The sequence below is a fragment of the Triturus cristatus genome, chromosome 4_2 (assembly GCF_964204655.1).
Source record: "Triturus cristatus chromosome 4_2, aTriCri1.1, whole genome shotgun sequence".
Lineage (NCBI taxonomy): Eukaryota > Metazoa > Chordata > Amphibia > Caudata > Salamandridae > Triturus > Triturus cristatus.
The window spans coordinates 630,118,956-630,143,555 of NC_140586.1; the positions used below are offsets into that span (position 1 = coordinate 630,118,956).

The window sequence follows — 24,600 nt, forward strand, 5'->3', positions numbered from 1 at the left end:
AATCTAAAAGGTACATGTCCTACCTTTTAAATACATTGCAGCCTGCCACCTGGACTATCAAGGGCCGACCTACTGGTTACTTATATGTGTTAAAAAGGAAGGTTTGGGCTTGGCAAGAGGTTTAATTTGCCAGGTCGACATGGCAGTTTAAACTGCACACTCAGGCTCTGCCATGGAGGGCTACTTAGGGGGTGACACAAGCAGTGCTGCAGGTCCACTGGTAACATTTAATTTACGGGCTCTGGGCACATGTAGTGCACTTTACTAGGGAATTCTAAGTAAATTAAATATACCAATTGGGTATGAACCAATATTACCATGTTTAGAGAAAAGAGCACATACACTTTAGCAGTGGTGAAGTGCTCAGAGTTCTAAAGCCAACAAAAACAAGGTCAGAAAAAGTGATGGAGGAAGGTTAAAAGTTTAGGGGTGACCCTGCAGAGAGGGTAATAGGCATGTATGATGGCACCAGGTAGCAATGCCTCTTGCTTACCCTGCGTGAAACACCCTAGTGTAACCATGAAGGGCGATTATGGGCCAGTTGGAGTCCATTCAGTGGGTCGGTTGTAGGTGGGGTCATGTCATTTGACGTATCGGAAGACCGCACCTCTCTTGATTTTATCCAGTAAACCATTCATGTTCAACGTTAGGATCTTGAGCTGTGGGCCTATCACGGTGGCCAAAATATTGCATGGGGTTGGGGGCCAGTGTGGATTATGGAAGAAAACTTGTGACTGCCTTGCTTTTAAACAAATACACAACATAATATAAGCCAAACTTGTAATCCGAAAAGAAAACCCTGGCCCCCCCCCCCCAAACATCCTCCCTCCCTACACATCCCCCCTGGAAGCATCTGTCGCCCTTTAAACACTAGCAAACTTTTTTTTAGAACAGATCTAGTAGGTGTGGGGGCAGTGCCTAAAGATCAATCATTTGTGCCATGGTTTGATGCTGAGTTAGACTCCGGTTTGCCACCATGGCCCTGCCGGGCCAGCGAGGGCCCCCTCTCTTCTCGGAGTCTATTGGGTATTGCACTGCTGGCACTGTGACCACTGAGTGACCTGGACCATCCTCTCCAATAGGAACTTCTTGGTCTACAGCGCCTGTGTGGATTCATGGTCGGTAGATGTCATTCCGGATCCCTCCCAGGGGGGGCTGTTCTCATCCAACTGCCTGCAACTCTTGCCCCTGCAACAGGGGGGCGTTCTTCCAGCCATTCCCCAGGCTCTGTCTGGGTAATCGAAGAATATTGTTTGCCCCTGCATCACAGCCTGCAATTTGGCCGGGAAGAGGAGCATGTATTTTAAGCCAATGGCCCGTAGTTTCTGTTTTACTTAATGAAAGGTTTTTCATTGCGCTTGGACTGTCCTGGTGTAATCCAGAAAGATGAGGATTTTCAAGGACCCATAGAAGGTGTCACCTTTGATTCTAGCCTTGCTGAGGATTACATTTATGGCCCGGTAATTGAGAAATCGAGTGATAACTGTCTTTGGTGGAGCGCCGGTGTGGGGACCATCGGTCAAGCGCACGGTGGGCACGTTCTATAATAACGCAAGGAAAGCTCTGGTCCTCTGGTAGTACTGTGCAGGTTTTAATGGTCCTCATTTATTCTTACTAGGAGAAGCATGGTGAGGAGCACATTTCTGGGTGGTGTTTTAGTGCAGCATAAAATTTTGTACGAACTTTGGTCCTTGTTTGTAGAATGCTGGGCTTAAGTGTTCTCTGTGCAACGCTGATAAAATTTGAACTGATGCATTCTGAAAGCTTTGCAGGCAATGAATGGTAATCGGGGAGGCACACCTAGGAGCTACTAGAGTAATCAATCCATGGTGTAAAAATGCAACCACTGCAGCGAAACTCTTGCGATAAAGGGAGACACAGTAAGATGTGTTGACAGCATCGGTGGTGGAAAAATAAGCATCAAAATAAGTATCTACCACTGAGGCCACATGGGGTTCCATAATTTAAGAGTGATCAAAAAGAACCTCTAGGTTCTTTATGGTTGGGATGGATGTGGAGGGTGTGCTTCAGATGCAACACCTGAGTTTAGAAGAACTGAGGAAAAGTGGATTCCCTAAAACAAAAGAATTCCGTGTTAGAGGGTCTCAATTTTAGTGTGGGAATGTGCATCCACTCATTGGTTGCAGTCAGACAGCTCTACTTTTCTGTATTGTCCAAGGCTTTCATCAGCACTGGTACAGGAGTCAAAGGCAGATTAAAGAGTCGATGATGCAAGTGGGGTGTAACCAGGTTCATTACCGGACGTGGTTTACCATTTCAAGCCAAGGATTTGGTCATACTAGATGCATGAATGCACCCGGTAAAGCGTGGAATGAATCAGGGTAATATTTACTGGCGAAATACCACTCCACATGAATTAGAATGTGGTCTTTTAAATGAGAGCATGTCAGACTTTGCCTGTAATGGGTCCGAGTAAATATTTACACCTTGTATTATTCCCTTATTTTACTTTGTAGATTTAAGTAGCCCTGGCATTTCAGAATGTTTCCCCCAGGGTATCTTTACCTTTGGTGGCGAAAAATACATGCAGGCAGAGTCGATATCTCCAAACATGTTTTTCCTACTTTCTTTGGGAATCTGCCCCAGCGTTTTCTCAAACTTGCTTGCACGTCTACCTGGAACAATGTAGGTTTCAGTTTGTTTTGCTGGTTTCTCAAAGTAATTCCCTAGCAGTGCATAATATGTGTTTTGAGAGCATATTTGCTGATGCACTCAAGTCCCTAATGGTCCAAGTGTGTTGTATCTGTCTGCCTTTATCACCTATGCATTAGTATGCCAGAATTAGGAAAGTTAGAATGCAGTATTTATATTTTTTTAAGATTATCCATTGTTTATTACATTAAACAGTTAAGTTGTTTCATCAAAACAGCAATATATGAACAATTGAGGGGAAAACACTGATGTTTTTTGTTTAACAGTTTTGGTCTAACTCCGAACTACATTGTCTTTGTGGAGCAACCCGTGAAAATCAACTTGTTTAAGTTCCTTTCCTCCTGGAGTATTTGGGGAGCCAACTATATGGACTGCTTCGAATCTCATGAAACAATGGGGGTGAGAAGATGTCCCTGGTATATTGCACTAAACTACCTTTTACTATATATATGTTTTAGAGCTAAAATAATGTTCTAAAGCCTGTCTAACTTGGCTTGTGTTTAAGGTGTGGATGCATGTAGCTGAAAAACTGACGGGGGAATACCTCAACAACAAATACAGGACATCAGCCTTTAACCTCTTCCATCACATCAATACATATGAAGACCATGGATTCCTCATTGTGGATCTCTGCTGCTGGAAAGGGTAATACCATAGGAAATGAATTACTAAATGCTACGTCTAGTTTTACAACTTAAGCAAAATTTAAGCTAATATATTATGCTTAATTTAAACTCATTCATAGATACATTTTTTAGGACCAGTGGCACAAGATGTAAGCAAAAATATCAGGCCTAAGTAATGCAATGTAATTCAACTCCCTTGACTTTGATTATTTTATCCTTTGTATTGTTGTTGATTTATAAATGTGAGAACCTTGTACATCAATAACTTTCTGTTCTAAGAGGATTAAAAAAAACTTGCAGGCACATGCATCAACGCTTTTTTGCAAGCGCAAACGGTGCAATTGGCAAAAATCAGGCGTTTGTGCCAGCAAAAAGACCTTTTGTGATGCATCAAACTGTAAGGCACTCGCAATTTAAGAAATCGCAATTTATTGCAATTTCTTAAATTGCAATTAAATTTAAGGAATTGCAATGTGCGATTCCTTAAATGCAATGCATTTACCCCTTAGAAATAGCGAATTAGCTATTTGGGGCCGCAAAATACAGAGAAATTACTCTGGTCTGTATTTTGCAAAAACCTTGAAAAATGCACTAAAGTGCATTTTTCAAGGTTTCAGCTTACACACACACATGCCCTTGGGGCATGTGTGTGCGCAACATGGGTGCACATCACAATTTCAGGGATGCAACAGGGTGTCATTTTGACACCTTTGCACCCTTGAAATTGCATGCGCAATTTGCGAGTACCTATTGATACAATTTGCGAGTTGCAATTAACGAATGTTCAGAAATCGCTATTTTAATAGCGATTTCTACAGGCATAGGCTTTTGAGAGTCCCGAATTGTGATTCTTTAATAATCGCAATTAAGGACTCGCAAAAGCCTACTTTGATGCATGTGCGTGCCCCTTGGTGAGCACGCTGTTGTCTTAGAGCAGTTCTCTTATCAGAACACATTAAGACTAAATGGGTCTCTGAGTTTTTTGTGCTAAAGGCGAAATCAAGTATGCAACTTTTAGCCAGAACAACTGGCCCATTGTGATGAGGACCGGTGCTGGCCATGTATTGTGATGTCTTATAAATTCAAATATCAAAATGGCAACTCAAAACTAAACCAGAGAAAAGGTTGTGTTTGACAGTGAAACTGAAAATGTTCCCGTGTTTTTATTTTTGTTGTGTTTCTTGATTATAGTTATACGTTTTAAGATAAATGCATGTGAAACTTATCACAGTACTAAATCTTCAATATTGAAAACCTCTTAATATGCTGAACAATACATCTTTACATTAGTTATTTAGAACAGGCTAAAACATTCCTATTTAAATTCTATCGCAAAAAATAACCCTTCCAGGTAATACCTTGTGGTGTGATTAAGAATAAAAATATAAATACAGCATGAAATAATACAGGAAAGTGAAACGAAGGGGAGGAAATCATTTAAAAAAGAAATAAGAAAAAGGGTAAATGAGGGTTGAGGGTAAAAATCTGACTGACTTAATTCTCTCGTGTGTAGATGCCAAAATATATTATTCTTTCAATTTAGAACATATAAATAATATGATTAGGAAGGGGAAAAGGAAAATCCATGTATATAAGGAGACAGTAGTGGTTTAATAGTCTTTTTATATCCATAGTTACTATTCGATTGAGTACTGGATAATAAATAAGTAAAAGGAACCCATAACACAAGTATTTTGAAAGCATCAACGTAAAGAAAACTGTATCGAGATGAGGATTCAGACCTTTGCCATTTGACCATTATAAGTATTCCCATTGCTGGATGTATCCTCAGCATAAAACAGCTATGAAACACGTGTGTATTATATGCCTGATGTAAGTATTTATTCATGTTAGATTAATCAAAATTATTACATGTCTGGGACTATGAGGTACAATTACACATAAAAACAATAAACACAACAGACGAATATTAATTAAACTTTTGAAAGAATACAATCAATAATATTTCTTGGTTGGGGTACAACGCCCTATAAAAGTTAAAATTGATTATAACAAACATAAAGGTGTGACTGCTCTCACCCTGTGCAGCTCCACCACTGAGGGTTGCCCCCTGAGCTCACTCTTCCAGGGTGTTCAAGGCCCTCCTTCACCCACGGGTTCCAGCCTGCGCCTCATCCCTGGTGGTCCAGTGGGAGAGCACTCTGCTCTACTGCTATTCTGTCTCTCTTGCCTCTTTTTCTATTTTTTCTCTTTCTATTTTAATCTTCCTTCTCTTTCTGTTCATTCTTTTTCCTGAGACATTTTTTCCCCGCCGCTGCTGCCCCTGCGGCACTTCCCCCCTACAGTGTGTCCTTCCCACCTCCCAGCTGACCCACCATACGAGATCCCTACTTACAGCGGCCCCGCTGCTGGCATGCCGCTGTCGCGCCAAAGGCAAGCCCATCGGCGCCCATCCGCAACCCTACCGCAACCAGTGCCAGGGTCCCGGGTACTCCGACCTGCCTTCACTACAACTCCAGCACCCTCCACGCTCTCAACCACGGATGCAGCAACAACTGCCTGCTTTCGACGCCGAGCAACAATCAAGGCCAGCTCTTCTGTCTACACTGCCGCTGCACCTTCACCCACCTCCGTACCCCAGCAGCAGCACCCTGCCTTTTGGACTTCTGCTCACAAACTAAGCAACTGCATCCTCCACAATGTGTGCTCCATACACAAGCAAGCAATAGAAATCTGGGACCTCCTCAACACCTATGCGCCCAACGTCGCCTTCCTCACAGAATCCTGGACCAACGCCAACTCCGCGCCCGACATCGCACCGCCATTCCTGACAGATACAAGATTCTGCGGAAGGACCGCCCCATCCGCCCAGGAGGAGGCACTGCCATCATCCACAAAAGCACCCTCTGCATGTCGACCATCGGCCCGGACGACCCTCATGGAGCACCTCCGCTTCCAGATCTAGACCAACCCCCAAATGACTCTCCACGGAACCCTCATCTACAGGCCGCCTGGCCTCTGCGTTCCTTTCACCGACACCATCACCGACCTCATCACACCCCTCGCTTCCACATACTACATCGTACTCGGAAACCTAAAATTTCACCTAGACAACCACGACAACACTAACACCACCTGCCTCCTACAGAACCTCACCAACATAGAACTGAAGCAACTAGGCACCGCCACACGCAAACAGCAGGACACACCCTCGACCCAGTCTTCACTGGTGGAAACAGCATCTCCTACAGCCACACCACGGAATTCCTCTAGACAGGCCACCACTGCATCCACTTCTCCTTAAAAAATCCGACTGTATACAAGCACCCCACCGCCTCCCCCGTAGAAGCTGGAACAAAGTCACCGGAGTCCAGCTAACCTCCTCCTTCATCAGAACCCCACCACTGACTACACCAGATGCTAACACCACAGTACGCAACCTCCACCGCTGGATCATGAACTGCGCGACCCACTCGCCCCCTCATGAAAGCCACAGGACGACACATCAAGCAAGAAAGCTGGTTCACCCCTGCACTCCCAGAGTACAAACGCTCCTGCCGACAACTCGAAAAGACATGGAGGAACAACAAAACTTCAGAAACACGCACCGCCTACAGAGCAGTCACCACAGCACACCACCAACTCATCCAATCCACAAAGAAGAAATCCCTCCAAGACAGAATTCTCACCGACGCTCATAATACCAAAGAACTGTTCTCCATCATCAAGGAATTTGCCAAACCCTGCAGTGAAACAACAGACGTCCCACCCTTCAATTGGACTCCACTCACGACAGACGACTCCTTAAAGACCATGAAGAGCATCCACTCCGGAGCACCCTCAGACCCCTGCCCACACCACATCTTCCACAGAGCCATCACGGCCATCGAACCCGAACTACGTAGGAGGATCAACTGCTTCCTCGAGACGCCACATTCCTCGACGATTGGAAACACACTGAAGTCAACCCGCTCCTGAAGAAACCCTCCGCAGACCGGATGGACCTCAAAATCTTCAAGCCCACCTCCCTGCTTCCATTTGCAGCCGAAGTCATCGAAAAGGCCATCAACACCCAGCAAGCACACTTCATCAAAGCTAACAATGTCCTGGACATCTTTCAATCCAGATTCTGCAGGAACCACAGCACTGAGACCGCCATACTGTCCCTCACATACAACATGGCTCCCTCATCGACCAGAGCCAAATGGCAGCCCTCATCCTCTTGGATCTCTCGGCTGCTTTGACACTGTCTCCCACTTCACACTAGCCACCAGGCTCCATGACCCCGGTATCCCCGGAAAGGCCCTTGACCTGGATATGCTAATTTCTTACCGGCAGAACTCAGCGAGTCAGACTCCCGCCCTACTTCTCGCAACCAACAGAGACCAACTCCCTCAGCCCCACCCTCTTTAACATCTACATGGCCCCCCTCGCAACCATCATTCGAAACCACAGGCTCAACATTGTCTCCTACGCCAATGACACCCAGCTTATACTCACCAACGAACCCAACATAACCAGAAACACCTCCCAAGAAGGGATGAAAGCCATCGCCACCTGGATGAAGAAGAGTTGCCTGAAACTCAACTCTGAGAAAACAGAAGTCCTCATCCTTGGCTCCACCCCACTCTACCCTGAGGGACCACATACGAAACTTCAGCATCATACTAGACTTATCGCTCACAATAATCCGCCAGAACAATGCCGTATCTCGGGCCTGCTTCAATACATTCCGCATACTCAAAAAGACGTTCAGATGGATCCCATCCGAATCCCAAAAAACTGTCATGCAAGCTCTCGTCAGTAGCAGACTGGACTACAGCAATGCTCTACGCCGGAATCGATACAAAACTGCTTCACAAACTCCAGACCGTCCAGAACGCCGCAGCCAGACTGATCCTAGACATCCCCTGTCGCAGCCACCCAACACCTACACGATCTCCACTGGCTCACTATCGAAAGAAGAATAACCTTCAAACTCCTCACTCACGCATACAAGGCCCTCCACAACACCGGCCCAACATACCTGAACATCCGCGTCTCCTTTCACGCACCCAAAAGATACCTCCAATCAGCTGACCTCTCTCTGGCCACCGTTCCACACATCTACAAGACCAGAACGGTAGGAAAGTTCTTCTCCTACCTCGCAGCCAAGGCCTGGAACGACCTCCCCCTCCACCAAGCTCCCACACTGCTCCAGTCGAGGAAGGACCTCAAGACCGGGCTCTTCGGATGACCCCAGCATTCAACGGAGCCGCCCCCTTCCCCCCAGCACCTTGAGACCCTCGCAGGTGAGTTGATGCGCTTTACCAAGCCCCGATTGATTGATTGGAAGGAGGGGATAAAGTGTAAAGTGCAGATTAGCAGGGCCTGGTGCAGGTTGGGGCTCGGGATACTTAGCAAATGAGCCTTATGTAGAGGATGTTCCTACATGCCTGGGCTGAAAGTGTGTGTTGAAAGTAAGGCTGGGCCTTCCCTGGGGTGCAAGATGTGTCCACCATCTCAGTAGTGGAGCTGGTGCGTAGTCTTTCAGTGTCCCGTTCAAATGAAGTTAGTATCCCCTGCCTGTTCACAGCATTTTTCATGCTGAGCATGGGATTTCTTGGGTATGCAGGTTGGCTGCCATGATTTTTAATCTGTTTATTGCCATTACTAACTGGGTTAGCCATGGAGTGCCCTCTTCTTACACGATTGGTTTCCGGTGATATTTGAGAGAGGACTCTGTGGACAACAGGACCCTGAGATAGTATTTTATTAAGTCCCCCTGACACACAAGGTCTTGGCCCCCCGTACCAACTCCAGTCTCAGCCTTATTTTTCTGGCTTGCCAGAGAGCAAGAAGGACTTTCTTGTACACAGTGATCTTGGAGTTTATTCAAAGCGTGTTTAGGGCACCAGGAAAGGCTAAGTAGCCGTATTTGAGAGCTGGGATCAATTTTGGTCTCAAGGCTGTCCGCACGTACGTCACAGAAGAGTAATTAAAAGTTAGGTATGGCATGGGTTAACATGAACTGTTGAGAATGGGATATAGCAATCATGCATAGAATAGTTCTGGAACCATGACTCAATGTTTGGAGCGGTAAGGGGAGGGGGGGGGGGGCTGAAGTTGGAAGTTAATGTTGGCAAAACACATGTAGACATTATGCAAGTACTGGATATGCATGTTCTTCCGCTGGGGATAATGGGCGTATGGAGCCTACTCTTCCCTTGTAAGAATTATCTGCTGGGTGAGGCGAGATAAATGTGAGAACTGGAAAAGGATATTATTCATGGTTGAAAATGTTTGGGAGGGGAGGGCGGGGGGGCTACACATCTACTTCAATCTTCTGCTGTAAAACAATGTCTATATGATATAAATGCCAATAGAATTTATGGGAAAAACAAAAAAAGGCTGTCAGCATAGGCTCAGCAGTTCAGCTTTGTAGACGATTGCTTAGGTGCTTCAGAGTTTGGATGACGCAGGTGGATTTAGTTCTTAGGTGGCCAGCAGGTTTAGCCCCATCTGTGGACCAGACACAAAGGTACTTCTAGGCGGGGGATGTCACGATTAGTAGATCTCCAAGCTACCAGTGGGTTTGTTTTTTGTGGGGATATTTGCCAAAAACGATGACCTTGGTTGTACTCTGATTCACCTGCAGTTTGTTCTCCCAATTGCAGCGATGGAGGGCATTTATGGCTCTCTGTAGGCCGGCTCTGTTGTGGTCCATAGTTGCAGTGTCATCCTCATACTGCAAAAGGGGAAGGCGCACTCTGTCCAGCCTTGGGGTAACTAAACTTTCACCTTCCAGGGCTGTCCAGGTATGCAGTATAGAGATTAAAGAGAAGGGGGACCAACACACAGCTCTGTTTGAGCCTTTTTTTTGGTGGGCACACTGGCGGTGGCTGCGTTGAAGGTTGATTTTACCCAGATCCAAGTCTCCTGATATAAAGATGTAACTGCCTTGAGGAGTAAGGGCTGCATTCCCCACGCAGCTAGCTTCCCCCATAGTCTTCCCCGATCCACCCTGTTGAAGGAAGCACTATAATCGACAAAGCAGCAGAACAGGGAGGGGTGCTTCTTCCTAACTGCTTGATTGGATGAATGCGCTAATGCTAAGATGCCCACTCTTGAACCGTCAGGCCTAATTCCAGATTGGGAGAATTCTTTTTTCCGACACCCAAGTTTCCAATTCCTCCAGCTGGATACGGGCATAGGCTTTGGCTTCAAGGTAGAGGAGAGCGACCAGCCGATAATTTACCAGGTTGGAATTGTCTCCCTTTTTACGAATAGGGAAGAGGATTGACCCATTTCAAGAGGTCGGTGTCATTGCAGTGGCCAAAGCATGGTTAAAAAGTGGCATTAGTGTTCTAGCCCAGAAGTCTTGAGCCGTTTCGAACAAGGAGGCAGAATCCTGTTCGGCCCATCATTCCTCATTATCTTAATCGATGCCATTACGGCACCTTCTGTGATAAGAATGCCATGTTGGACCCAGAATTCTGGGGCAAAGTGGGATATAGGAGGTGTTGCTGCCACAGTCCGTTGTGTATAGCTGTTTAACATTCCTGATCCAGTCCCTCTCCGCCACACCGGATTGGCAATTTGTTCTGTCCTAAATTGCCAAAGCAGTTTGTGCCTCCACAGTCAAGAGTTATTCTTGTTTTTTAGTAGAGGGAAAATTTTGAGCCACTTTGTTTCGATGTACTCCCAATTTTGCTGCTGTACTTTCTGCTTGTAATATGCTCTGAGAACGATGAGTGATTGGCCGGATTCTATTTTACTGCCTCTTCTTCTAGTGGCCAGGGCCCTTTGCAGAGTGTGCTTACAGGTGATTAGCTCCTTTGATCGACAAGGCGCGCGTATTAAAATAAGAGAATCTAATCAGTGGTTTCCATTGTCCGTTCCCCACCACCTGTTGGAGATCTGCTACAAAGTTTCTCCCAGTGTCCTGGTGATGATATTGAGCTGGGTGGCTTGTTGCCTAAATTTCTTTCCTCAATCCAGGCTAGAGGTTTGCCTTCCAGTTTAGCTGACCATTTGATTCTGTGCAGGACCTTGAGGTGCTCTTCCCCTGTTGGTACCTGAAGCGATGTTGGGTATAATGAATCAATAGAAACTAATTGTAAGGTTGCACAGAGGGATCTGTGGTTGCTTTCATCCCTGTTGTCGACTTCAAAGTCTTGGAGCATGGGAGCCAACCCTTCGCTGATGAAGATGTAATTGATTGTGGATATGTTCCTGAAAGTACGGTTGTTGCACCAGATGGGAGAGCAGGCTTCTTTTAAGGATTGAGACAAGATTAGTTTGTGATTGTAGAGTGTGTAGAGGTGTAGTGTCCCCTGTCAAACTGAGGGAGTTTAAGGACTTGCCTGAGGCCCTGATGTTAAAATCTCTGAATATGATTGCCTGTTGGGATTCATAGTTGTTCAGCAACTAGTCGATCGTATTTACTAAGTAGTCCAGAGGATCTTTCTTCTGGTGCTGCGCGGGGTTAGGATTTGCAGCGAAAGACAGCATAGACCCCTTTCGCCATAGGGAGGGGTAGAGGATGTAAGGGTATTTCTCCAATTGGGGGGAGGGGGTTGAAAATCTATTCCCCATTCTGCCAGCTGTGGCTCTTCCTTGAACGTTGCAATCAGGTGTCGCTGTTGGCAAAGTCCCACCAGAGCTGATTTTCCATGGGTGTCTGAACTAAAACAGCCGGGACACAGCAGGAAACTTAAAGGTAGGTGCTTTATCATGCGCCGTCTGTTAACAACCCGATCCCATCTTGGCTAGCAGTCAACTGACCAGAATCGAACCCACAATTCAATTACAAAGACATGTGGCACACGACAAGCACACGCAAATTACAACACATCTCCTTTTCTTCAAAAACGTAGAAAAGATGGGGGGGCGGACCTAGCCGGCGGCTATGGCGGACGTGTAAACGCGGAGCTCCCGCTCTAAGCCCCTAAATATCCGACCACAGGATCCTGAGCAGCGGCACTGAACAGAGAGCTGGCGAGGGGGTTCCCTCCGGCACTGGGCTGCGTCGCCCCGGAGGCCCGGCGGCAGCGAGCGAGGCCCGGAGAGCCGACAACGGCGGGCGCTGAGCGAAGGAGCGGACTGGGCCGTGATCCCCGGGCTGTCCTGTGGCTCTCCCCGTCGTGCGTCACGCGACGTGCGGCCGACTTGCAGGGGGAGGACCCGACCGTCCTGGTCCGACTGCCGAGAACCCGGGAGACGACGGAGAGGCGGAGACGGGCGCACCGGACACACGAGCGGAGGGTTGCGGACCCGCATAGGGTGCGGAGAGGCAGTTGTGGTGTCTCCCCCCCCCCTCCCCTCCCCCCCCGGCTGGATTGCTGCCTGGGCCCCCTGGCAGAAGCGGCTGCCCACGCCGCGTTGAACCCTAGTCACCCCTGGAGCTCGGGCCCGGAGGCCCCCCCGAGACACCTTTGATTCGGACGGCGGGGGAGACAGGCGTGCTGGTGTGGATCGCCCCCCCCCCCCTCTGGCTGCCCTGGGGAGCGGCGCAGGCCGAGGGGCACCCTCGAGACGGGAAGCGGCCTGGGTGCCCGGGAGCCGCGGGCACTTGCGGACTGCCCGGGTGTTGGCGCGCTCCCCCCCCCCCTCCCCCTCCCCCCCTGCACCATAGGCGCTGACCCAGGCCCGCGGAGACTACAGAGGGATTGCCGTTCTTCCTTGCTCAGATCTGTGACTTGTTGCGGCGGCGCCCTCCTTTGCTTCCCTCTGCTTGACGGGAGCCCGACGTCTGTGCCGTGGACGGTCCGGTGAGCGACGGCGGCGGCCCGGAGGACTAGACTGCGTGACCAGTGCTGTGGCCTGGCTGTGTGTGCTGGAGGGGCCACTGGGGCTGTCGTGCGGAGAGGAGCGGTCTGCTGCCGCGGCCCTTTGGGGTGTAGCCATCGTGAATAGCAGTCTCCAGCCGTGGCCCCTGGGGCGCCCTTCCTGTCCTGGATAGCGACGGAACACGTGGAGGAGCGTGGAATAACTGACTCGGGCAGGGAGCGCCCCACTCTCACTCGGGCCTGAGGTGGCGACCGGACACTGGGAGTGGCGCAGGCTGATATACGACTCTGCGACCAGTCTGGTGGCTGTGACCGGGGAGAGACCAGAGAGTGGAACTGTGACACGGGGTGGTCGGCGCCCCAGACATCTGCGAGTCGTGGTGGGGGTGACCTGCAGTGCGGCCCCCCTAGGATCAGGACTTTGCCCCGGAGAGGCGGACGCGCGCCGGCCGCTGACCCTCAGCGTCGCCATGGGCAAAAGCGATAAGTCCCAGCCCAAACTGTCTTTTGACCCCCGTAAGCCGAAGGGGCCCGACGAAGCACCGCCGGCACGGCCTCCAGATGGAGCGGCTGCGGAGAGCTCTATGTGCGCCGACATCAAGGCAATGCTGGCGGCAATGGAAAAAGGGCTGCAGGGCAGTCTGACCGCGATAGACACCAAGCTCGATGCGCTCACATACCGCATGGACCGCATGTCGGAACGAGTGGATAAGAATGCTGAGCGGCTGGATGCGTCCGAACAGAGAATAACACAGGTGGAGGAGGCACAGACGGCATGGGACTCGGACCGCAGGCTATTCAGTAAGCTGCTGCAGGTCATTCAGGACAAGTCCGAAGATTTGGAGGCCCGTTCGAGGAGGTCAAACGTCCGCATCACCGGTGTGGCGGAATCGACGCACACCGGGCGAATGGAACTCTTCGTGGAAAAATTGCTGCGGGCACTGCTGGGGGAGGACGTGTTCTCCCCAATGTTTGTTGTTGAGAGAGCCCATCGTTCGTTGGGCCCTCGCCCCAAGCCTGGGGCGCATGCAAGACCCATAATAGCAAAACTACTGAATTATAGAGACAGAGACACAGCCCTGCGAGTGGCGAGGGAAAAGGGGAAGCTGCAATATGAAGGGATGGATATCTCCATCTATCCCGACTTCACGGCGAAGGTTCAGGAGGAGCGCAGGCAGTTCGCACCCTACAAAAAATAACTCCGCGACTTGGGCCTGGACTATGCCATGTTATACCCGGCGAGGCTCCGAATCAACAGGCAGGGGCACTCGCACTTCTTCACGGACCCGAGGGAGCTGCAGCGATCTCTGAAGGAGTGGTCGAAGGAGCAACGGCGTGGGCTGCAGGACGGCGCGGCTGCCCGGGCGGAGGTCTCCGGCCTGGGGGAGCAGGACTAGATCACTGGCAGTGGCCGCTTGATACGCTCTGTCTCCTGGCGGGGGGCCGTTGCCCTGTCGTGGAGGCTGCCGCTTCCCTGGCGGTGCTGCAGTGGCTGGAACATTGTTGTTGTGCAGGAGACGACGACCGCCCCGGAGGACTCTGAGGCTGTGGCTGGGTGAGAACTTTCTGATGTGTTGGGGGAGGCCCGGGTGTTGCGGCCCTAGACTTGGAGGGGAGGCGGGGGCTGGTCCTCTTTCATGGTCTGGTCGAGGGCAGGATAGCCCTGCGGCCTTAATAACTGCGGGACTCTGGTTTGTGTGGCGCCTGGAGCTCACCGCACGGGCCGGTCTAAGAGACAAATGGGCTATGGCCTAGATGACTTAATGGGGGCGTTTGGAGGGTGCCTTGCAAGTTTCGATAGGTGGGGTGGCTCGCCGCTGATGGGAGTGTTGGGGTCCCCCCTAGAACTAATGGTGGGGAGGCGATAATAGCTCGAGCTGCACTGAGACTGGGGGCTTGGAAGTGGGGGCACGGCCATATGGTGGACTGTTGAGAGTTTTAGGGTAGCTGTTCATCGGAGGCCCCTGCCCCAGCGCTGATAGCTTTCATGGCCCCTCTGGGGGCTGGTTCGGGGATGGTTTTGTATGTTTGTTGTGGGGTAGGGAGGGGGGTGGGACTGGGGATCTGTCTGGCCAGGTTGGGGGTGGTCGGCTGTGGGTGGTGGGCTGGGAAGTTAGGGGGACGTTCTGCCGTTGGGAACTGTGATCCGCACTGTCTGTTGAGTGGCAAGCTTTTTGTCTTACTGTTGTATGGCTGTTTCAGACTGTCTGGAACCGAGTGGTGGGCGGGGACTCCCACCTGGCCTGTGCGCAGCGGTGGTTGCTGTATGTTTCTGCCGGGATGACTGGAATAGGTGAACGGAAGAGTGACATTGGCGAGGAGGCCATTAGAGCGCTGACGTGGAATGTCCGGGGGCTGAACGATTATCGCAAACTCAGGAAAGTTTTAAATTATCTCCACCGGCATCACATTGACCTGGCACTACTTCAGGAGACTCACCTCCCTCTTACAAGTAAACTGTTAGCGGCGAAGGGGCTAGTGGGCACCAGCGCGGCGGCAGGCTTTACATCACATTCCAGGGGGGTGGTTACTTGGGTAAACCCACGATCGAACTTGCGGTTGACATCGCTGACCTCCGACCCGGACGGGCGTTACTTAATAGCGAGGTGCGCTGGTAAGGGCCATGACTTGATTGTAGTCAATGTGTACGGCCCCAATTACGACTCCCCTGAGTTCTATGATGCACTGGCGGCACAATGTAGGCTGCACGTGCACACTGGCATGGTATGGGGTGGTGACTTTAACTTCACATTCAATCCGGATTTAGACCGCTCCTCGGGGCCAGCCCGCCGCCCGGCGACCGCCGCCCTACATATGCAGGCAGAATTAATCAGGCTACACATGCTAGACATCTGGCGGCATCGCCACCCGGGTAAAGGGGGCTTCACGCATTACTCGGCATTCCACGACGTGCATACCAGAATAGACTATTGGTTGGTGTCGCGGTCGCTGCTTGCGTGCGTTAGGGACTGCGAGGTTTTGCCGCGCACATTGTCGGACCACTCCCCTCTTCTACTAGTACTGGCTACCCCGCACCGACGAGTACCGCCGTTCACGTGGCGGCTGCCGCCTTACTCACTGTTGGATGACGTGTTCCGGGGGGAACTGGCGGACGAAATAGACTCGTTCTTTGAGGTAAACTCAGGCTCAGTCCAGAGTTTCCAAACGGTGTGGGATTCGTTCAAGGCTTATATTCGCGGTGTTGCAATGACTAAGCATTCGGGCGTGCTTAAATCCATCCGGCGGCGGCTTGGGGCCCTGGAGATGCAGATTGCTCAGCTGGAGGAGAATCAGGGGGCTTCGGCGGACCCCGAGGTGGCTACGAGGCTGCAGAACCTGGTCACTGAGTTCAACAGTGAAGCGGACCGAGAGGTGCAACATATGGGGAAGTACGCCACGGCTCGCACTTATGGGGAGGGCGAGCGCCCGGGATCCTTACTAGGCGACCCCTGGTCATTGACGAGCTCGTCACTACTTCGGGCGATGTGATTACCGATGAGACGGGGATCATAGAAGAATTCAGGGCCTATTATGCTGGACTGTATAAATCTCAGTCCTCTCACATGGAAGAGGAGATAGACGACTACCTCAGTTACATTAAAATGCCGTTTTTGTCCAACTCGCGGCGGGAATTCCTGTCGCTGCCCATACAAAAGGATGAGATCTTGGAGGCTTTGGGAGGTATGAGGGCGGGCACTGCCCCGGGAGCGGACGGGCTGACGTTGGCCTTTTATAAGGCCTTCCAGGACCAGCTCCTCCCGCACCTTATGGCTCTTTTTGACGACATATGTCTTGAAGGCTGTATGCCTGACACGATGCGAGAGGCCCTGCTTGTTACAATTTTAAAAACCGGGAAGCCTTCCAACCTGTGCGGCTCCTATAGGCCTCTCTCCCTGATAAATGTCGATGCCAAGATATATGCAAAGGTGCTGGCCACGCGTTTGGCGCTTCTGGTGCCGGAGCTCGTGGCGCCGGAGCAGGCAGGCTTTGTTCCATCCAGGAATCTCACGTACAATATCCGCACGGTCCTTGGAGTCATGCAGCATGTGCGCCCAGAGAGTAAGGCCATAGCGCTCTTCCTGGATATGGAGAAAGCGTTTGACTCAGTGGAATGGCCGTTTATGGTGCGGGTGCTGAGGAAGCTTGGGCTGGGAGAGCCTTTTTTGCAGATGCTTGGTGCTTTGTATTTTAGGCCCACTGCCCGGCTGCGCCTCGGAGACCGAGTCACGGAGCCGTTTGCGATCACTAGGGGGACCAGGCAGGGTTGCCCTCTCTCCCCACTCCTCTACGCGCTGGTGGCGGAACCTTTAGCGTGCGCAATAAGAGAATACCACAGATTTGAGGGAATCAACTTTCCCTCCTATAAGATTGGTATTTCTACCTACGCGGACGATACGCTGCTGTACATCCGAGACCCGGAGGAGAATCTCGCTTCTATCTTGCGGGAGGTGGTCCGGTTTGGGGCGCTGTCGGGCCTCAGGGTCAACTGGAACAAATCGCTAGCATTTCCGTTGACCCCGGCTACATTGCCATTCCCTATGGAATACCCTTTGCAGTGGACAACGGACTCAATCCGCTACCTGGGAATTCGGCTGCATAGGGACCCGGAGGTCTTGCTGAGGGAAAACTATGGGGTAGCTTATTCCAAACTTGTAGACGAGGTGGAAGAGTGGAACAGGCTCCCTTTGTCGCTGATGGGCAGGATTGCCATCATGAAAATTATCATCCTACCGCGATTTCTGTTCCTCTTTAACAACATCCCTATAGTGCTCCCCAGGTCTTTCTTTACACAGCTGACTCAAACCCTGACCCGACTGGCCTGGGGTGGTAAACAACCTAGAGTCCAGTGGAAAGTGCTGACGCTGCCATACGAGATGGGGGGGCTTGGAGCTCCGGACCTAGAGAGCTACTACAGAGTGGCGCAGGCGTCCCATTTGCATACGTGGATACACGCCGAACCAGACGTTCCGCATGTGTTGCTGGAGCGCTTGTTTGCGGATCCGCTCCCACTCCCGGCGACGGTCTTTCTACCCGTGGATCGTAGGGTGGGTCTGTTGGACTCGCTCAGAACTACTAACCATGCGTGGCACGCGATTATGAGAAGGCAAGACCGTGACCTCTTATACTCTCCGTTGATGCGGGTGGAGTGGGCAGTTTGGCTCCCCCCTCTGCGGGAAGCAGGGGTGAAACGGGCGCTGGGTGATTTGGGAATAGTTAGGATGGCGGACTTGTTTCAGGACGGAGGGGCCAAGACGCTAGAGAGTGTTGTCTCGACTCAGCCGGGGATCACGTTACTCCAGCGCTTTCAATTCCACAGGGTTCGGGGCGCGTTGCTGTCTCTTTTGGGGCCGTCTGGGGAGGAACCCCCCGAAATCCCGGGGCTTTCCTATGTCATTAAAACTGCGGCGCCGTCCAAAATGGTCTCGATCCTCAAAAAACTTGGTGACCAGCAAAGGGAGCACCAGTGTTCTGCAGCGCGGCGAGCCTGGCAGACGGATCTTGAAATGGACATTTCGGATGAGATGTGGAAGTACTGCTGCTCTAGTACTAAAAAGGTCTCCTTGAATGGTCGACACCGATTAATACACTTTAAGTTTTTGCAGCGGGTCTACTACACCCCTGAAAGGCTACATAGGTACGGGTTGCGCCCCACGGCGGAGTGCGAGCGTTGCCATGTCCCCGTGGCTGACTTCCAACACATGGCCTGGCTTTGCCCAGGTGTTGCCCGGTTTTGGACGGCGGTGTTCCGGGAGTTGAGCCAGATCTTGGAAAAAGAGATCCCCCCTCATCCGGCCCTGGCGTTGTTGGGCTACTCCAGGCCTCTTCCGCGGGCGCTGAGGCGTCTGACGGACATGGCGTTATTGATCGCGCGACGCGTCGTGGCGGCCTGCTGGATGAGAGGGCCGCTTCCTACTAAGAAACGATGGGTTAGAGATATGCTGTATTGCAGCACGCAGGCGGAAACGTATAGCGAACTGTTACCCCCTAGGAGTCGCCCCAAGAACTTCTGGGCGCTGTATAGAACATACATGACTGCCGGAGACCCTGAGGAGGTTGGTCAGGGGGAGACACAACATGAAGCCCCAGGGGCGTGCAGTGGGGCGGTGGGGGGCGTGCCACAAGAATAGGACTCTATTGTGGTGTGATGGGCTATGATGTCAGTGTATCGTCTGGGATGGCGGCCGGTTTGCGGGAGGGGGGTCGGGGTGTCCTCCGTCTGCGGCGTGTGCTTCTTAGCAGTGTGCTTGCGAGACGGAAGCGAGAACGGCAGGGTTGGAATGGCCTGGAAGCGAGGGGCGCAGTGTCTGGTCGGAGTTCGGTGCCTGGGTTTGCGACAGCGTGTACAAGTAGAAACAAGGAAGGAGGAGACAGTGGCATGGTGGCGGACGGGGGGGGGGTGGGTTGGGTGTTGAGATATGGTTTACGAAATCTTAGGGGTTTGACCAGACTAGCGGCAGGTTGGCCATGCGGGAAGGTTAGACTACTGTGCAGGCTGGGGGCGAATACGTATTTCACGCATCGGTAGTGATTCCGTCTGGACTGCTTGATGTAGAACTGCAATGCCGCCGGTCCTCTGGGATGTCGGCTAAATGGCTGTGTGAGAGATACTGGACCGGTTCAGAAGAGCTCGCTGGAGCAACCCATTGTATTAGGAGCCTATGGCAGTCTGATATGTCTATTTACTATATCTCAATAAAGGTTTTTCAAAAACAAAAAAAATAAATAAAAAATAAAAAACGTAGAAAAGATATGAGAGGAATGAGAACAAGATGTAACGGGAGAAGCAGGAAAGAAGAGAGGCAGAAAGAAGCGAAAGAAAGCAGGGAGAAAAGCACTAAGCAAAAATAAAAGAATTACCATACAGAGTAATTTAAATACCTAGGAGCCTTGCGCTCTCTAGAACTTTTCCCTTCACCACAATCACAGGCGCCAGAGCTCTGCCTCTCAAGAACCATAGAATCAATAATGGCTCTTTGAGGATTCACTCCTTCCCCCTGGTCGTGACTGCAAGAAGGACCGCCACTAAAGTCACAATCTCTCATAAATAAGGCTTCCTGTTTTCCATTTTTACTGATTTTTACAGATAAAAACAGACAGAAAACCATTTATGTTCCGGTCTGTATTTTGTTTTAAATGTGGATAAAATCGGAAATTGGGTGATTTTTGAGTGATTCTAAATAGACTTTGCCATGACTGCCAGGCCAATAACTGTGTGGATTGATAGGTAAGAGGATTAAAAAAGAAAGGAATTTTAGTAAAGAGGCTTAAACAACAGTAGATATGCACAAGGCTGATATTGAAATTTTTATTTACTTGCATTGATTTATCTTCTGCGGGCACTCATATCACTGAAACCTGGCAGGCATTCAAGTATGAGTGCATATTTATTGGTTAAATAAATGTAGAAATATACCAGTTTTAGCATTATTTTTTCACAAAATCCATTATAAATATGGATAAATACAGATAAGGTTGACAAAAAATAAATATGGATAAATACAGACAGAAATATCAAACAAATACCGAAAAACCGGGAGCCCTACTCGTAAACATAGAACCATAGACAACCTCATCTCCATCATTCCTAGAACAAACTCCACCCTTCTGATATAAAGCAACCCTCCTTTTGTTCCAATGCTCACCATTATCCAAGACAACATGAAAGTCAAAAGACTGCTTAACCTTGAAAGGACCTCTAAACTTGCTTAACCCAAAGACCCTACCTGCCTTAACCTTCACCCAATCTCCCGGCTTAATATTCTTCTTCTTCACAATTTCCACTACAGCCGCACCTTGGTCCAAGATTCCATCTTTTAACCAGCCTAGAACCAACCTGTCCCGAGGAACCCGTCCTCTCATCACTTCAAAACGGGATTTACCTAAAAAGTCCTGCATAATGGCGCAATATGCCCAAACCATCTCATCAACCACTTCCTTGACCTCTAGATTAGAAACACAAGTCAATTGAATGACCCCCTTGACCAATCTATTCACTATGCCATTTCCTTGGGGATTATACAAAGAAGTACGCTGGTGTTTGATACCATTGCTGCACAAGAATTCCTCCATGTCCCTAGAAGTGAGTTGTGTACCATTATCCGTCACCAGGACAGAGGGAACACCTTCTTCAAAAAATACTTCCCTCAAAGCTCGAAGAGTAGCATTAGTAGTAATCTCCCCCATGAACTCTACACACCAACTACTTAGAGTAAGAATCCACACAAACCATGGCGAACTGAGACCACTGCGAACCTCAGACATAGGACCAATGAAATCCAAGTACACAGTGTGCCAAGGGAACCCTGAGTTGGCAATGTGACCAATGGCAGACTGGCTAACAAGCCGAAGACGCTTTTCACTTTCTTTGCAAGCACTACACATGACCACCCTATCCACCACCTGAGCATCCATACTTGACCACCAAAACTGTGCTTTAAGGCTCTTCTGGGTGAGACTCTGACCTAAATGTCCAGTATGTGCCATTGCTACAAGCTTTTGCCTAAGATCAACAGGTGGCACGAACCTTTCACCCCTTATCAAAATATGACCACCACCATTTGACAGCTCCTCCAACACCTTGACAAACAGATGCACCAAACTAGCAACACAACTCTCTCTCTGTTTGCCTGAAACAATTATGCGCGTGACCTCTTTAAGGTTGAGATTCGCATCCATGGCTTGGCACCAATCTTCTTTAGAGAAAGCACCTGCACACCCCAACACATCATCTTGCACATAAGCAACTGAACCTTCATCCTCATAATCCTCCACAGCAGGACCTTGTACCATTTGCCAGTTCAAAGGTAAGTGAGACAGGCAATCGCTTGTACATTCTTCCAACCATGATCAGCTCTAACACATAGTGAAACTCTTGGAGTCTGGCAGTAAATCGCGCCAATCTGTCTGAACCCTTACCAGCACGTCCAGGGATTAAGATTTTAATCAGAGGCTTGTAGTCAGATCTCAAGGTAAATTGAGTACCCCACAAATACGTACGAAAGTACTCGACCCCCCCATGCAGCAGCCAAAGCTTCCTTTTCAATTACTGAATAGGTCCTTTCAGTATTGGTTAGGGTGCGAGATGCAAAGGTCCCAGTTCTTTTGCCATCCTATGCCTTTGGGAAAGTATGGCTCCCAGTCCTTTTGCGCTTGCATGCTAAGTTTAATATCAAAAAGCACCAAAATACCAGCCTCACAAATCTCTTTCTTGATGTTCAAAAACACTCCTTTCGCACATGTGACCATTCAAAACTCTTGCCTTTCTTTAAGAGGGCCCTCAAGGACTCTGTCTTGTCTGAAAATGTGCGTACAAATTTTGAATAATATTCAATAAGTCCCATGAAAGACCTAAGCTGGTCTTTGTCTTGAGGGGAAGGAGCCAAGTGTATAGCTTCCAACAAGTCTTTTTCCGGACTGACACCACCAGCTGACAAAGTATAACCCAGATATTCAATTTGTTCCTGTTAGACCTGTCAGCCCTTTGGCAGTTCCCTCCTCATTTTATTATTTTTATCCCTTGTCCCCTTCTCATTTTTTTCTGTCTACCAAACTTTTTGGAGTGCTGATGTAGAGGTTCTGGGCGCCTTTTCCTCCTCACATGAGGAAAAGGCGCAAGGTGCTCCTCTGAGGAAAATAGGTGAGGAAGGTGAGATGCGCAAAATGGTGGCTCCAACTGTCACTTCAGCACCTGGGCCATGACTGCCATGAGAGGTTCCGGAACCTTCTGGGCCCTTCTGGCAAGTCAGGCCCAAGGTGATAAATAGAGGTGGCAGGAGGGCAGCCATTTTAGGATAGGGTGGACTGCGTGGCAAACAGGAGGAAGGCGCCTGTGTGAGGAGGTGGTTGTGCTGGAAAAGGAACGGACAGGTTTAAGGGCCTGCATAGATTTCCACTCCTGGTGACATCACCCCTAACCGTGCGACCGGGCCCTGAACGCAGTCGGAGATCTGGTGATCCGCGTTATCTGGAGATCCAGTGGCCAGATTCCTTGAAAGAGGTCCAGGAGAAGTCTGTGACCGACTCCCTATCCTCATCCCCCGCTAGAGGGGCGATGTCCATCCCCAGGAAATGAGAGGGTTCTGGACTCTAATCTAGCTGCACAGAAGAATTCCTGGCACCCTTAATTTGGCCCCCCCCCTCCTTTTTCTTCCTCTCCACGAGACCCTACCTGTAACGATCACCGCCGCCACCCCGAGATCGGAGGGCTCCTGTTGTCCTCTGGAGGTGGCTCGCTGCTGAAGGGAGTTTGTGAGAGGCTTCCTGTGAGGAGCGGGTGAGGAGTTTCGCCTGAGAGAAGAGAGGGACGCGACAGGCTTGGAGGCCGGCATCCTCAGATCACGTGTGAAGGGCCGTAGCGCCGCCCCTCTCTGCTGCCGGTAGCTAAGGAAGGCCGCGCCCCGTTTGACACGCTGTTTCTGGAGGCAGCGGGCGCCTCCCTCAACTGAGTCCGGATCGACCCGGGGCCCGACCGGCTGGCCAAGCCCCCCCCAGGAAGTGAGGCCCATAGCTGTGGAAAGCATCAAGGAAAGGCCAGCGACAACGGAGGACACCCGCCGAAGAGTAAGCGTTGTTAGATGCACTTCGGTGGGGGTGCCTAGTGTGACGCCCTCTGACTCTATGTCAGTATTTCCCCATCGGGTGCCATGAGTTCAGTCACCCTGGAACAGGACCCTTCAGTGCCGGATTCAGCGCTACTACTGAGGGGACAACCAGCGCGATCACAGTAAGCGGGGCACTAGAAGGTGGGGGGTGGAAAAAGAGTCCCCGGAGGGCACCTGGGAGTACGCCGCAGCGGGCAGGTGTTGTCCTGATATCCATTAGGTTCAGTTACTGGGGAACACAGGCTCTTGGCAAATAGTACGGGGAAAGAGACTTGAGTTAACACGAGACTGACCATTGGGGAATACAGTCCTCCCACACGGTGTTGAGGAGAAGCAACCTCCCATCCAGTGACAGCTTGAGTTCCAATACTATGTTAATGTAAATGTTATGAGTTGTTGGTTAGGAAATAAGCAGAGTTCTGTAGACCGTCTAGAATGAACCAATGAGTTGCCAGCCACTGTGAAGGTGCAAGGTAGCGCCTAAAAGGCAGAGATTGGATAGGATTGACAGTATAAGAGTCAGGTGGTATAGTTGGGAGGGGAACCATCGGATCGAATGTTTAGAGGGGACTAAATGCTCATTTGAAATGTGATTTGAAGCTCAAAGGGTGTTTTTGAGACTACCTTATGAAATGTATTGTTGGATTAATTCTGTCATTTTAAAAGTAAGTGTAATGCATATTTCTGTCATGTGGAACTGAGAATTTCCGTAAAAGAAGTAAATTGGAAGGATTCGAGTAAACGTTAAAATATATTCAGTGTGGTGTCCTTTTTGAGTGGTGTCGCGCTGGATTGCGGACTGAGGAGGATGCAAGCACGAAACGCCATGTTGAGAGGAACGCCTGTTAATGGAAGTTATGCTACCCCTAGGACATAGGTCCAACAGTTCCTTTAAAAAACAACACTTCTCCTTCCTCAAGGTGAGCCCCACATCAGCAATTCTCTGTAAGGCAAGTTTTAACACCGCAT

The 24,600-nt window shown here is 50.1% G+C and overlaps 1 protein-coding gene across 1 annotated transcript in view; it reads left to right on the forward strand.

Annotated features, from left to right (window-relative positions):
• Positions 1-24,600, forward strand: part of RPE65 (retinoid isomerohydrolase RPE65) — a 186,857-nt gene that overhangs the window by 114,926 nt on the left and 47,331 nt on the right. Inside the window, exons 8-9 of the mRNA XM_085602298.1 lie at positions 2,940-3,072; positions 3,179-3,318. Of these exons, the coding sequence (XP_085458424.1) occupies positions 2,940-3,072; positions 3,179-3,318 (273 nt within the window). The remainder of the gene's footprint in view (positions 1-2,939; positions 3,073-3,178; positions 3,319-24,600) is intronic.